The sequence below is a fragment of the Macaca thibetana genome, chromosome 18 (assembly GCF_024542745.1).
Source record: "Macaca thibetana thibetana isolate TM-01 chromosome 18, ASM2454274v1, whole genome shotgun sequence".
Taxonomy (NCBI): Eukaryota; Metazoa; Chordata; class Mammalia; order Primates; family Cercopithecidae; genus Macaca; species Macaca thibetana.
In genome coordinates, this window is record NC_065595.1 from 68,425,950 (window position 1) to 68,441,579 (window position 15,630).

Below are 15,630 nucleotides of genomic sequence, written 5' to 3' on the forward strand. Positions count from 1 at the left end.
TCCTAGCCTTTGGTATCTGTCATTCTCTCTACCTTCATGAGATCAACTTTTTTTAGCTCTCACATATGAGTGAGAACATCTCATTAATTTTCCTGGTGACTAGTGAGGTTGCACATCTTTTCCTGTGCTTATTTGCCATTCACTATATGTTCTTTGCTGAACTGTTAAAAAATCATTTGCTCACTTTTAAATTGGGTTATCTTATTGATTCATAAGAGTTATTTATATGTTCCAGATATAATTCCTTTAGAATTATATAATCTGGATATAAGTCCTTTATAAAGATGTGATTTGCAAGTATTTTCTCCCAGTATGGCTGGCTTTTCATTTTTTAATGCCTTAACGGGATCATTTAAAGAGCAGAAGTATTTATGATGTGTAATTTATCCACTTTTTGCTTTCGTAATTTCTGCTTTTCATTGCCTATTTAAGAAATCTTTGTCTAATCCAAGGCCACTAAAATATTCTTTTTTCTGCTAGAAGTGGTGTAGTTTTAGCTCATAAATTTAGTGGTTTTTTTTTGTTTGTTTGTTTGTTTTTTTTTTTTTTTTTTGAGATGGAGTCTCACTCTGTCCCCCAATCTGGAGAGCAGTGATGCGATCTCCGCCCGCTGCAAGCTCCACCTCCCGAGTTCAGGCCATTCTCCTGCCTCACCCTCCCCAGTAGCTGGGACTACAGGCACCTGCAACCACGCCCGGCTAATTTTTTGTATTTTTTAGTAGAGACGGGGTTTCACCATGTTAGCCAGGACAGTCTCAATCTCCTGACCTCGTGATCCGCTCGCCTCGGCCTCCCAAAGTGCTGGGATTACAGGCCTGAGCCACCGTGCCCGGCAAATTTAGGTTTATGATGCATTTTGAGGTAATTTTTCTCTGTGGAGTGAGGTAAGGGTCAAGGTTCTCTCTCTTTTTTTTTTTTTGCATTTGGATATATAGTTTTTCCAAGACCATTATTGAAAGGAATGTATCCTTTTCCCAGTGAATTACGTTGACAGATTTGTTGAAAATCTGTTGGATTGGATGTATATGTGTAGATCTGTTTCTGGACTTTCCATTCTGTTCCATTAATCTATAAGTCTGTCTTTAGTAAATACTGTCTTGCTTACTGTATCTTTGTTAGTAACTATGGAAGTCAGGTGATGTGAGTCTACCAATTAATTTTTTCCCAACATTATTTGGACTTTTCTAGGTTCTTAACATTTTCATATACATTATAGAAACAATTTGTCAGTTTCCAAAAAGAAAAAAAAAGGATCCTGGAAATTTGACTAGGATTGCCTTGAATTTATAGAGCAATTTGGAGAGACTGACATTTTAACAACATCGAGTCTTCTGATTCATGAGCATGGCATATCTCTCTATGTATTTAGATCTTTTTTCACTTCTTTCCGAAGTGTTTTGTATTTATCATTGTACAGTCTTATAATATACATTTTGCTATATTCCTGAGAATTGTGTTTTTGATGCTATCATAGGTTATGTTTTTAATTTTAATTTCTAATTGCTTATTACTAGTATGTAGAAAAAGTTTTTCACATATTCACCATGTATTCTTACACATATTTTGTTATATTATCCCTAAGAATTTAGTATTTCTGGTGCTGTTGTAGGTTGTATTTTTAATTTTAATTTCTAATTGCTTATTGCTAATATGTAGAAATAAATTAATTTTTATATATTGATCATGTATTCTATGTCTGAATACTTCCTATACGCATGTATTAGTTCTAATAGCTTCTTTGTAGATATCTTTGTCTACATAGATTATCATGGTATCTGGAAATAAGGCCATTTTACCACTTTCCAAGCTGTATGCCTTTTTTTCTTGCCTTATTGAACTATATGGGACTGCCAGTAAGTGCAATGTTGAATAGGAATGGTAAAAGCGAACTCAACATCCATGCCTCATTGTTGATCTTAGAAGAGAAAGCATTCAAGTTCCCTTCTAATTCTGGTTTGCTGAGAGTTGTTTATTATTAATGGGTATTGAATGTTATCTAACACATTTTCTCTTATCTGTTGAGATGGTCATATATTTTTGTGGTTTGAATTAATACAGTAAATTATAAAGATTGATTTTTTTTTACGGGGACAGGGGCAGGGCCTCATTCTGTCACCCAGACTAGAGTGCAGTGGCGTGATCATGGCTCACTGCAGCCTCAACCTCCTGGGCTCAAGCACTCCTCCCACGTAGCTGGGACCACCTGCACGGACCACCATGCCCAGCTAATTTTTTTATTTTTAGTAGAGGTGGAGTATTGCCATGTTGTCCTCAGGCTGGTCTTGAACTTTTGGGCTCAAGCTATCTGCCCACCTTGGCCTCCCAAAGTGCTGGGATTACAGGTGTGAGCTCCCATACTTGGCCTGGTTTAACTTCTTTGTTGTCTACGAACAAACTTTGTATGGTTTTAATTAAATTTGTTGAAGTTTGTTTTATGATACAGAATGTGGCCTATCTTGGGGAATGTCCCGTGTGCCCTTGAAAGAGTATTCTGTTGTTGAGCAGATATTTCTGTAAATATCAATTAGAACCAACTGATTAATGGTGTTTTTCTGTTCTTATATAATCCTTGCTGATGTTCTGTCAATAAAAAGTATAATAGTTGAAGCCTCCAGCTGTAGTTATGAATTTATCTGTTTTGTCTATCAGTTGGCAGTTTTTGTTTTCATGTATTTTGAAGCTCTGTTGTTGGTTGCGTACATATGTAGGATTGGGATGTTGTCTTAGTGTATTGACCCTTTTATCAATATGTCATATATAATGTCCCTCTTCGTTCTGAAGTCTGTTTTGTTGATATTGTTAATATAGCCACTCAAGCTTGCTTTCTTTCTAAGCACTTGGAAACTCAAGTACTTCCATGGGTTCTTTTTCCATTCTTTTATTTTAACCTACCTATTGTTATATTTGAAGCGAACTTCTTGTTGGTTTTTTCCCCACTATCTGACATTCTCTATCTTTTGGTGTGTTTAAGCCATTTGTGTTTTATATAATTATTCGTATTTGGGGTTAGATCTATATCATTTTATAATTTTGTTCTTTCTGTTCTTTGTTGCTCAATTTTTCTTTTCCTGCCTTCCATTGGATTATTTGTATTTTTTTAATATTCCATTTTAACTTACCTAGTGTGATTTGTATTACTTTTTGTGTAGTTATTATATAGTGATTGCTTTAGGGATTACAGTATACATCTTGCACCCAGAAGCTAACTCAATATTAAATGCTTAATGTTTGTTGATTGAAGGAATATTTTTGGAATCCAGTTGTGATTTTTATTGTTACTGGTGGCATTTTTCTAAGTAGTTATTGAGAAATAATATAAGCTTTTCTTTACATAGAATCTATTTAGTATAATAATATTGCCCTGGCCGGGCGCGGTGGCTCAAGCCTGTAATCCCAGCACTTTGGGAGGCCGAGACGGGCGGATCACGAGGTCAGGAGATGGAGACCATCCTGGCTAACACGGTGAAACCCCGTCTCTACTAAAAAATACAAAAAACTAGCCAGGCGAGGTGGCGGGCGCTTGTAGTCCCAGCTACTCGGGAGGCTGAGGCAGGAGAATGGCGTAAACCCGGGAGGCGGAGCTTGCAGTGAGCTGAGGTCCGGCCACTGCACTCCAGCCTGGGTGACAGAGCAAGACTCTGTCTCAAAAAAAAAAAAATAAAAAAAAATAATAATAATAATAATAATAATATTGCCCTGTGGAATGTTCTCAGAAAATATTTGGCACTCCTTTAGTTCACTAATAACTTGCTTTGCTTCATCTACAAAGGAGACATCGTTTTATCTTCACAGTCTCACTTAGGCCGATGTTTATATCAAAAGCAAAAGCTCAGTTTTGCTTTTGAGCCAGTCTTTTTGTTTTCATGTGGCTCATAACTTTAACTCCATACGCTTTACCAATGGCTAGCTTTGAGGACAGTGCTATGTTTAAATGATTGTTTATGTTAATGAAACAGTTGAATGGCCCCAAGGTAAGTTCTGCTTCTTGAGTGTAATGTTAAAAATGTTTCTTAATTTCTTCAAGTTTGTTTCCTTCTCTATAAAATGAAAGATCTGAACAATTTTTCTTTAGTAGTTTTTTGTATTGTAATGTAGTCTAATTTAATTATTGCCAGATTAATATGGTTTTGATAGTTTACAAATTAGTTCAATTTATTTAAGGGAGTTTTGGTTTTGTTTCTGTCAAAATGAAAGAAATTTTAAAGCACTAACAGGACAGCAGATTTTACTAATATTCTGTTCAAGGTGTCTGAGTTTTAATAATTTACGTAGATACTAGAATGACAGCTGACTTATATCTATGATATCCATCTGTAGGAGATTTATAGCATGAAAGAGTTCAAAGTAATCTTGTCAGTCATTCTGCTTGTTGTAGCCGAAGTAATACTCCCCTTGGCCAACAGCCTCAATCTAGCCCAGTGCTGTGCAGTAGACCTTTCTGTGATTACATAAATGTATATCTATGCTGTATAGTACAGTGGGTAGTTTAATTTCATTTTAATTAATTTTAAATTGCCACATGTAGGTAATAGATTATCTGACAGCAACATAGTTGTAGCCTCATAGGTTCCTCTTTAACATGTAAAACCCCTTGGAATTTTTTCTGCATCATTCAGTCATCAACTTGTCATAATCATAAGCTCTTGGGAGAATCTTTGACCTATTAAGCTTGTAGAATAGGAAAGAGAAGGCTGAATGAATTGGAAATAAAATAATGTATACAGTGGTGATTGCAGTACAATAGAAGTATATTAGTGAATAGTTTGATAAAGTGACTAAATGGCTGAGGATGTTCAGTAAAGAAAATAAACTGCTCTAGGGATTTTAAACGGGAAGGATTTAATGTAGGGAATTAGTTGTTGTAAAATTACTGATCAAACCTAGCAGGTTCTTGATTGGGTCTTCAGAAATGACTTCCAAACCAACACAAAACTACAAGGGCATCGATTAGGAGCTCCCATTATGGATTCCTACTGAAAAGAGAAACGTTTTGTCACGGCTTCCACTTTCACTGCTTCTGGATACCCAAAGCTGGAGATGTTACTTGTCTAGAGAATATGGGAAGATATTTATAAAAGTAATTCTCCTTTCTTTTCGGTGACAAGCTGAGTGGACTTGACTAAGAGAACCAGAAGCTAAAATAAAGCGGAAACTTATTTTAGCTTAGGATAGCCTCTCTGAGAAAATAAGGTATCTTACAGAGACAGAGAGAAAACAAATTGAACTAACTTTGGTTCATAAACTTCAAGTAGGTTCTATTGTATATGTATTCAAATAACCCTTACCTATCCATTCTTTACAGATCCAGGATGAGAAGACTGACAAAAGAAGCAGCTAGCTGAACAGCTATAAAATGCCCAAATCTGGGTTTACAAAACCAGTTCAGAGTGAAAATTCTGACAGTGACAGCAATATGGTAGAGAAACCATATGGAAGAAAGGTATGTGATTATACTAAAGATTTGTTGACTTTTTGAACTGGGAAAAAGACTCCCAATTAAGTATTTTTAGTAATTTCTCATAAGATAAAAACCAGTATGGATGCTGGGTAAACCCAAACCATTTATGCTCTTTAGAAATAAATTGGATTCCTGGGGAAGTGATTGTTTATCATTCCCTAAGGTGAACACACAACTACTAAGTAAAACACAATTACTAAGATTGTGCAATTAAGAAATAATGATTGAGAGAGGGAAAAATTTTTCTTATTAGTCATTGTCAATGACATGTAATTCTGTCTTTTTATATCTATCCTTTTTCATTCTTACGTAATTTAGACCCTCAGAACCTTCATATGGACTCCTGCAATTTGTCTCCTAACTGGTCTCACTATTCCTAGTCTCTCCTTATCTCTGGTTTTATACATTGTCTTTGAATTTTTTTCTGTTTGCTTTTGTAAGTCTTTTTTAAAGCCATTTTCTTATGGAAAGATGTCTGAGGTGTTCCCAGACATTTTTAGCTAATGAAATTGTGCAACCATCATCACAATAAAGTTTTAGAACTTTGCCATCATTCTGGAAAGACCTGTGTTGCCCATTTGTAGTCAGTCTCCACTGCAACCCCAAACCCTCCAGGCAACCCCAAATCTGCTTTCAAAATCAAGTATAAGTTTTCAAACTATTCTTTTCAAAATCGTTTTGAGTCCTTCATGATTTCATATAAATTTTAGGATCAGCTTGTCAGTTTCTAGAAATACCTGCTGGGATTTTGAAGGAATTTTATTGAATTTTTTCATTGCATCTGTAGATCACTTTGAGTCGTATTGCCATCTTAATATTGTCTTCCAATCCCTGAACATGAAATATCTTTTCATTTACTTAGATCTTCAGTTTGTCTCAGTAGTGCTTTGTAGTTTTCAGTGTAAAAGTGTTGCATTCTATTGGTAAATTATTTGTGAGTATTTTATTCTCTCAGTGCTATTATGGATAGTTTTATTTTGGGTTCTTTATTGCTAGTACAGAAATATAATTATTTTTGATGTAGTTATCTTTGTATCCTGTGATGTTACTCAATTATTAGTTCTAACAATTTGTAATTCCTTAGGACTTTCTACGTATGGCATCATATTATCTGTGAATAAAGATAATTTTACTTCTTTTCCAGTCTGGATATTTCTTGTTTTGCTTGATTACCTTTATTCCCCCACTTTTTTCCCCCGATTGCACTGGCAAACTCTTCTTGATTACAGTATTTAGTCCACTTACATTTAATGTAATTATTGATATGACTTATATCTGATGATAATTTATATGTGCAATTTTGCTCTTTATTATGTATTCCATGTGTTTTTTGTTACCTCTTTTATGTTGCCATTTTTGGTTTTAAATATTTTTCAGTGTACTATTTTAATTTCTCTGATTTTTTAAAACTGTGTTTTTTGATTTATTATTTTAGATGTTGATCCTAGAGATTGTAATACACATCCTAATTGATCACAGTCTACTTACAGGTTGATCTTGACACAATTCCAGTAAAATATAGCAGCTTTGTTTCAATATAGCTCCATTTTCTTCCTTCGTGTTATTTATATAACATCGATTAATCTGGATATGTTATTAACCCAACAAAAGAATGTTATAATTGTTTGATACAAAATGTATCTTTTAAAGAAACAAGAGAAATCTGTGTTTATGAAGTTTCGGGTTTCCCCATAAATTTACTGATTTTGGTATTCTTAGTTTCTTCCTATAGATATAAGTTACTATCTGGTATAAGAATTTTCCTTAGTACTTACTATAAGGCAAGTCTTCAGCCATGAATTCTGTCAGTCTTTTTTTGATCTAGGTAGGAATATCTTGATATTGCCATTTTTTTTTCCTTTTTGAGGCAGAGTTTTGCTCTGTTGCCCAGGCTGGAGTGCAGTGGCATGATCTCAGCTCACTGCAGCCTTGACCTCCCAGGCTCAAGCAATCCTTCCACCTCAGCCTCCTGAGTAGCCAAGACCACAGGTGCACACCACCATGCCCAGAGATAGGGTTTCATCATGTCATCCAGTCTAGTCTCAAATTCCTGGCTTCAAGTGATCCACCTGTCTCAGCCTCCCAAAGTGTTGGAATTACAAATGTGAGCCACCATGCCCTGGCTGATTTTGCCATTTTTAATAAATAGCTTCATTGAGATATAATTCACATATCATACATTTAAAGTATACAATTCAATTGTTTTTATATTTACAGAGTTGTACAGTCACAACCACAATCAATTTTAGAAGTTTCACCCCAATATATACTCTTGAGATAATGAGAAAGATAAAAAATAACATCTTAATGTTGTTATGAAGATACTGACCTTGCAGATCTCCTCAGTTGGTCTCAGGGACCATAATTTAAGAACTGCTATACCGGTGTAATAAGCTCATTAATGAAACTACTGAGTGTATAGTGATGGGAGGAAAAAAGGAGAGAATGCTACTTAACAGGTTCAGGGATAGCCTAACAGTAGAATAGGTACTTAATCTGGGTTCTCAAGGTTGAATACATATTTGACCAGAAGGAAAGTGAAAGTAAAGGGTAGTATAAGTGAAAGAAACAGCAAATGAAAAACTTGTTGGAATGTAGCCTATGGAGGATGGGAGGTGAGTCTAGCACTAGACAAAAAGCAGTTCATTATAGCCTTGTGTGCCTTGTGAAGGATCTTGGAACTTATTCTGTTGTCAGTGACTTGGGAGGGAAGGGTCATAGAAAGAGCAGTCAGAGTGCTGTTTAATTAAATATAAGTAGGAGGCAGTGTGGACAGTGGCTTTCGGGATGAAGAGAAGTTGGCTGATCAAAAAGCTGTTGAATGAATTAAACTTGTACGTGGAGAAAAAATTGTCTGGATCCACTCTGATGCTTGTTTACATTACTAGGTTAATGATTGGGCCATTTCCTGAAAGGAAATTCAAGAGAAGGAACAGGTTGTTTGAATAAATTTGCTTTGTACTTGCTGAACTGAGTTGGCCCTGGGAACATCCAAGTAGAAGTGGTTAGTAGGCAGTTACATGAGAGTGTAAGAACTCAAAACAAGGCTAGATTGGAAATAAATATACTAGGATTTGTAGAAAGTAAGTATGCAAAAGAGTGTACAAAGTGTGTATAAAGTGGCCCAAGAATGGAGGAGGATATACTCTGAGGAATTCAAATATTTTAGGAGGAGTAAAGAGACAAAGGAAGAGGAGGACAGAGAGAGAACCAAGGGAGTTTCCACAGAGAATGGCTAAGGGAGGAGAGAGTCTGCATTGCCAAATGCAACAGAGAGTTTAATAGGAAAGATGAGGCCATTGACGCATTTTAAATGACCTTGATCAAAGTAGTTTGCGTGGAGATGTGGAGACAGAATACAATGTTAGACTTTAAGAAAGCATCAGAACTTTTATTTCTGCATGTTTAGGTATAGTGAAGGTTACATTTGTGGAAATTCATCTGGGCTGCTTGATGCCACTTTTTGGATTTGAATTTATAAGGCTAAACTCAGTGAAGCTTTAATTGTTCCTATGTACTTTTCATGTATCTTTTGAAAGTTGTCACTAAATAAGTAGTGCCTGAATATTGCCCTCCTAAAAGTTGTAGTTTCTTTTATTTTCTTTTCTTGTTTTTTTTTTTTGGTTTTTTTTTTGAGACAGAGTCTCGCTCCGTCGCCCAGGCTGGAGTGCAGTGGTGCGAAAAAAAGTGTGATTTCTTAAAAGTGTAACAACAATAGCAAAAACCAAATATTTCACTAACGTATTTCTATTTAAAACATTCATTAGTTAACAATACTTGTTAATCATTGGATTTATGAAATAAATGGCAAGAATGAATACAAACTATTACATTCCTCTAGTTAACAAATGTTTGGCTTACATAAAGGGATGTATTTATTCTCAGTCTCTGTTTAACTGTATGTTTTTCAGGATCACTAGTTTGGGTAAGGATCAGAAGCTCTTTTAAGGCAACATGCATTGTACTTAAATTGCCATGCTTTGGGATTTCAGTGCAATTTGATGTCAAAAGCTATTGTTAGAAGTATTTTCCTCAGTTTTTTAGTGAATATTTAACCCCTTATTTTACCTTGAGAGGAAGGGCTGTAGTTTTTATTCCAAAGATGCTAGGTGTAGACCATGTTGCTGCTCGTTTTTAAGACAAAGTGAGTAAGTTGGGGTTGGGGGTAGAAGGCATGACCATTATTCATGTGTATATTTTCACTGCATGTTTCTTTGATTGTCTTTTCATAGTGAGTGGCGTTGAAGCCAGCTTCTGGGTTCTGCTAAGTTGTTTTTCCCCCATAACATTTTTAGAAATGAGGCTGGGCATGGTGGCTCGTGCCTGTAGTGTGTGCTTTGGGGAGACCAAGGCAGGAGAATTCCCTGAGGCCAGGAGTTCAAGACCAGCCTGGGCAAGACCCCCCATCTCTACCAAAAAAAAAAAAAATTAGCTGAATGTGGTGATACACAACTGTATTCCTAGCTACTGGGTAGACTGAAGTGGAAGGATTACTTTAAGCTACAATGAGCTATGCTTGTGCCACTGCATTCCAGCCTGGGCAGCAGAGCAGGAGCCTGTCTCTCTCTATTCCTTTCTGATTTTTTTGAACAGTTCTCTTAGGTAAGTAGACACCCCGTTTACAGTTCAATATGACAGACTATTGCTGTTATGAGGTCCTAAATTAACAAAATAACCTAAACCAAAATTTCACTCCTTAAATTCATTTAAGTAGAGCATAACTTAAATAATCGTATTTTATAGCAATTTAATTTTTATGTAAAGTCCTCTCATTAAATACTAAAATAGTTAGGATTTTGGCAAGAATATTCACACCTTTCACTGCTCATCTGTGTTCTTTTCCTCCCATTGATTCTAGTTTAGTTTAGAAATTTCTCTACTACTCTTTTAGCTGTAAATCAGTATTTATAATTTGCAAAACAGATCTTTTATAAAATCTGTTAAGATAATCTAAAACCTGGTTAAATTCATAAAATGTGAGAGGGGATGTTAATTGTTTTAACCATCTGAATAGTTCTTTCGTATCTTTTCATCATCAGTGTAGTTCAGACATTCATTATTTCCTTTCCAAGTGACTATTGATAATTTTTTTTTATTATCCAAGTATTATAATACATGTTCATTGTGAAGAATTAGAAAATACATTTAAGAATAATGAAAATAGAAATTACCAGTTACCTTGTCAACAACTGTGAAGGTTCTGAGATTTTACCCTACTTGTAAGCTAATTAGCTTCATGGATGCTGGCAGAAGACACAGTTGCTAGGTCAGTGATGAGGGAATATTTGCTACTCAGCAATAGCAGTAGCCGGAGTATCAGTGTGTGTGCCTGTTCCCTGAGCTTCACTTCTCACAAGGGGGATGCAGTGATGGGCAGATGACAACTGCATATGCAGTGGGTTGTATTACAGGGTAGAAACCCCAAATCTTTTATGATGGGCAGTAAGTCTGCCTGCACTTTTCCCTAGAAGGAGACATTATTACACTGGACAGCAAACAGGTATGTCCTTTGCTTTAGAGGGAGACACTATGTCTCTCTTTCTAGGCTGTTTATCATACAAATACCCATGAAAAGATAGTCCAGGACGAAGGAAATTAGTGTTTCTGCTTGCAAGATGTGCAAAAATGCAAGAGAGACATAGAGAATTATGTCCCAGCACAACTGTAATGGCACCACTGACAGATAGCTGTTAACATTTTGGTTTACAGGCATACCTCATTTTATTGCCCTTCACTTTATTGTGCTTTGCAGATAATTGTGCTTTTTACAAATTAAAGATTAGTGGCAACCCTGTTTTGAGCAAGTTCATTGGCAACATTTTTCCAACAGCACGTACTCACTTGTTTCTGTGTCACATCTTGATAATTCTCATATTTCCAACTTTTTCATTATCATTATGATTATTAGTGATCTTTGTTACTGTTGTAATTGTTTTGTGGGCACCACAAGCTATATGCAGAAAAGATGGCAAGCTTAATACTGTATGTGTTCTACTACACTTACTGGCTGTTCTCCCAACTCCGCCCCTGCTTGGGCCTTCCTGTTCCCTGAAACAGCAATTTTGAAATTGTATTTCAATGGTCTCTAAGTATTCAAGTGAAAAAGAAGAGTGGAATGTCTCTCATTTTAAGTTGAAAACTCTGAATGATTAAGCTTAGGAAGGTATGTCAAAAGCTGAGACAGCTTTTGCACAGGAAAAGTTCTTGAAGAACATTAAAACTGCTGTTAAAGTGAACACACCATAAGAAAGCAAAACGGTCTTATTGCTGATACGGAGGAAGTTTGGAGTGGTCTGGATAGAAGATCAAACCAGCTACAATATTCCCTTAAACCAAAGTTCAATCCAGAGCAAGGCCCTCTCTTCAATTCTGTGAAGCCTGAGAGAGGTTTGGAAGCTGCAGAAGAAAAGTCTGAAGCTAGCGTAAGTTGGTTCATGAGGTTTGGTTTAAGGAAAGAAGCTGTCTCCATAACATAGAAGTGCAAGGTGAAGCACCAAGTGCTAATGTGGAAGTTACAGCAAGTTATCCAGAAGATCTAGCTGTGATCTTTGATGAAGATGGCTACACTACAGATTTCAGTATAGATGAAATCGCCTTCTATTGGAAAAAGATACCAGCTAGGACTTTGAAAGCTAGAGAGGAGAAGTCAATCCCTGGCTTCAAAGCTTCAGAGGACAGGCTGACTGTCTTGTTAGGGACAAATGCAGCTGACGACTGTTAAGTTAAAGCCAGTGCTCATTTTCCATTGCAAAAACGCCAAGACCTGTAAGAATTATGTGAAATCTACTCTGCCTGTAGCTTATAAATGGAAAAACACTGCCTGATGACAGCATATCTGTTCACAGCGTGGTTTTCTGAATAGCTTAAGCCTACTGTTGATACCTACTAAGAAAAAAGGATTATTTTCAAAATATTACTGCTTATTGACAACATGTCAATGAGCTGTCACCCAAGAGCTCTGACAGAGACATACAAGGAGAATAATGTTTTCATGGCTGCTGGCATGCAATCCATTCTGCAGCCCATAGGTCAAGGAATAATTTTAACTTTTCAAACAAGCCTTGTTAAAGAAATATGCTTTGTAAGGCTGTAGCTGCCATAGAGAGTGATTCCTCTGATGGATTTATGCAAAGTAAATTGAAAACCATCTTGAAAGGATTCACCATTTTAGATACCATTAAAAACATTCGTGGTTCATGAGACGATGTCAAAATACTAATATTAACCAGAGTTTGGAAAAGTTGATTCTAACACTCATGGATGACTGAGGGGTCCAAGACTTTAGTGGAGGAAGTAACCGTGGATGGGATTGGAAAAAGCAAGAGAATGAGAGTCAAGTGGAGCCTGAAGATGTGACTGAATTGCTGAAATCTCATAATCAAACTTGAAACCTAGTTTTAAAACAACTTTATAAGCAAAACACTTGTCTTTGAAGCTCCATTTCATTGGCAAAAGAGAAAAAATAGCTCATCTTTCTTGTGGATGAGGAAATAAAGTATTTCTTGAGATGGAATCTACCCTTGGTGAAGATGCTATAAACATTGTTGAAATGACAGCAAAGGATTTAGTATATTGCATAAGCTTAGTTGATAAAACAGCAGCAGAATTAAAGAAGATTGACTCCAATTTGGAAAGAAGTTCCGTGGGTAAAAGCTGTCAACAACATTGCATGTTACAGAGAGATCTCTTGTGAGAGAAAGTCAGTTCACACGGCAAACTTCATTGTTGTCTTAAGAAATTGTAATAGCCACCCCAACCATCAAAAACCACTGTCCTGATCAACGAACAGCCATCAAGCTGAGGCAAGACCCTCCACCAGCAAAAAGATTACAACTTGCTGATGGCCCATGCTATCCTTAGCATATTTCAGTATATTTAGTACTTTAAAATTAAAATAGGCATATATATATTTTAGGCATAATAGTATTGCACACTTACTAGACTACATCATAGTGTAAACATAATTTTTGTACTGGGAAACCAAAAAATTTGTGTGACTTGTTTTATCATTATAATTGCTTTATCATGGTGGTCTGGAACTGAATCTGCCATATCTCCAAGGTATGCCTTGATGTTGTTCCCGACTTTTCTGATTATATATGTGCATGTGTGTATATATATTCTTGTTTTCTGGATACATTTTTTACCATTTTTTCTATCTTACTGAGATGACAGAGGCTATCAATACATCATTTAATAGAATTAATAGAAGATAATTCTTACCATTGATGCTTTCATTATTATGTATGATGGTTGTTGCCAGTTATTGGGACAATAATGTTAAATGAAAAGACTCCAGAAATGTTTGAAGATAATAAACCTAACAGAGTTATGGGCCTAGTATGTGCTAATGAGGGTCTCTTGAATTCGATAGAGTATTTCTACTCTTCGGTAATACAGAAATTTCACGACTATCAAAAATATTTCTTTTGAAAATTAAAGTGTTAAGAATCTCACAGAAACCCTTTGTTCAAATACGCCTTGAAGGACAGTTTTATAGAGGACATAACAAGTAGTTAGCAGTTATGAATAGTTACACTTATCACCGTATTGCACGGGAGAACATATTCCATATATTCCTATGCTGTTTTCTTTCAATATGGTATCACATAGGTTTTTTTTTAAACTCATTTTGTAGCACAGACCTGTATCCTATATAGCTGCAAGGGAGAAGGGATTTTTAAGTGATTCTTAAATCTTTTATTCATAACAATGATTCATTTTCTAAGGCAAGTTACTGGAGTTTTGTTGGTTAACCTGTGTATTAGCTGTGTCTTTTTATTTTCTGTATTTCTGATGCTTTGACTTCTCAGGCCTTGCTGACCATTGAGATACTATATCTACCAGGCCTAGCCAGTTCCTAGAGATAATAAACTCACTGTGAACACATCTTTCATTCGCAGACTGACCTATCTAGACCCCACATCCAAATTCCCAACTTTGTTGGGCTCTCGCATTCTGGGCCACTAGCCATCTGTCCTGATCACCCCAGAACCAGGTATCAATTAGAGAAACAGCTCCTATATCCCAGAGCCCGCTGAAATTATTCAAGGTAGCCAATCCCAAGCCTGCTTACCCTGCTTCACACTTTCTTTCCTGTGGAAACTACAATAAAGGCTCTTGCTCACATTTCATCTTTCTTCTTTTACCTCTTGACCAACCACCCTGATGCTTCCCTGTGTGGTCTGGAGTGGCATGATGTGGCATGGCATGCCCCCCACCCCTTGGAACTGTGAGTAACAATCTTTTCCATAGCAGTAATATCCTGATTTGTTGGTCTCACCATATAATAAAACCTACATTTTGAACAACCTTATAAGCAAAACACCTTGTCTTTGAAGCTCCATTTCATTGGCAGAAGTGAAAAAATAACTCGAGGATTTTGCTTGAAAGCTTGGAAATTGATCAAGAATGAATGTAGAATTTATTGTTATTATTGTCACTTTGTTCTTGCCATCATCTGGTTTTCTTTAATGTTTTGATACAGTGAATTAAGAGGTTTTCTATCCGTGAACTATCCTTGCATTCTCTAGATGAGCCCTGCTTGATTATAATATATTCTGAGATACTGAATTTGGCTTGATAGTCTGTTAAGGACTTTTGCATTTATGTTCATAAGTTGATTTTTGTCTGTAATTTTGTATCTTGTACTGTTTTTGGTATCAGTTTTATTTTAGACTTTTAAAATGAATTGGGTAACTTCTAATCTTTCTGTGCTCTGGTATTTATAAGAAATGGAAAATACTTGTTTCTTGAAGTTTTGTTTATTTGGTTAAAACTCTGTTGTAAAATCTTCTGGAGTAGGTGCCTTTTTAAACGTATGTTTCACTATGGATTTATCTTTTTTTTCCTCTTTTTTTTTTTTTAGAGACAGGGTCTTGCTCTGTCACCCAGCGTGGATTGCAGTGGCGTGATTATAGGTCACTGCAGCCTTCTGTCTCAGCCTCCTGAGTAGCTGGGACTACAGTTGTGTGCCACTGTGCCCAGCTAGTTTTTAAAAAATTTTTATGGCGATGAGGTCTCACTACGTTGCACAGGCTGGTTTCAAACTCCTGTCCTCAAGTGATCCATCCGCCTCAGTCTCCCAGAGCATTGGAATTACAGATGTGAGCCACTGCACCCAGCCTGATTTACTGTTTTCTATGGTAATTGGTCTATTCTGGTTTTCCCTT

The 15,630-nt window shown here is 36.2% G+C and overlaps 1 protein-coding gene across 11 annotated transcripts in view; it reads left to right on the forward strand.

Annotated features, from left to right (window-relative positions):
• ANKRD12 (ankyrin repeat domain 12) overlaps positions 1-15,630 on the forward strand; it is a 135,357-nt gene that overhangs the window by 34,837 nt on the left and 84,890 nt on the right. For all 11 annotated transcript variants that reach the window (XR_007721087.1, XM_050767337.1, XM_050767340.1 and 8 more), the window contains exon 2: positions 5,303-5,440. Coding sequence is in view for 10 of the 11 variants with exons in the window: in XM_050767337.1 (XP_050623294.1) it covers positions 5,354-5,440 (87 nt within the window). In the remaining variant the exon portion in view is untranslated. The remainder of the gene's footprint in view (positions 1-5,302; positions 5,441-15,630) is intronic.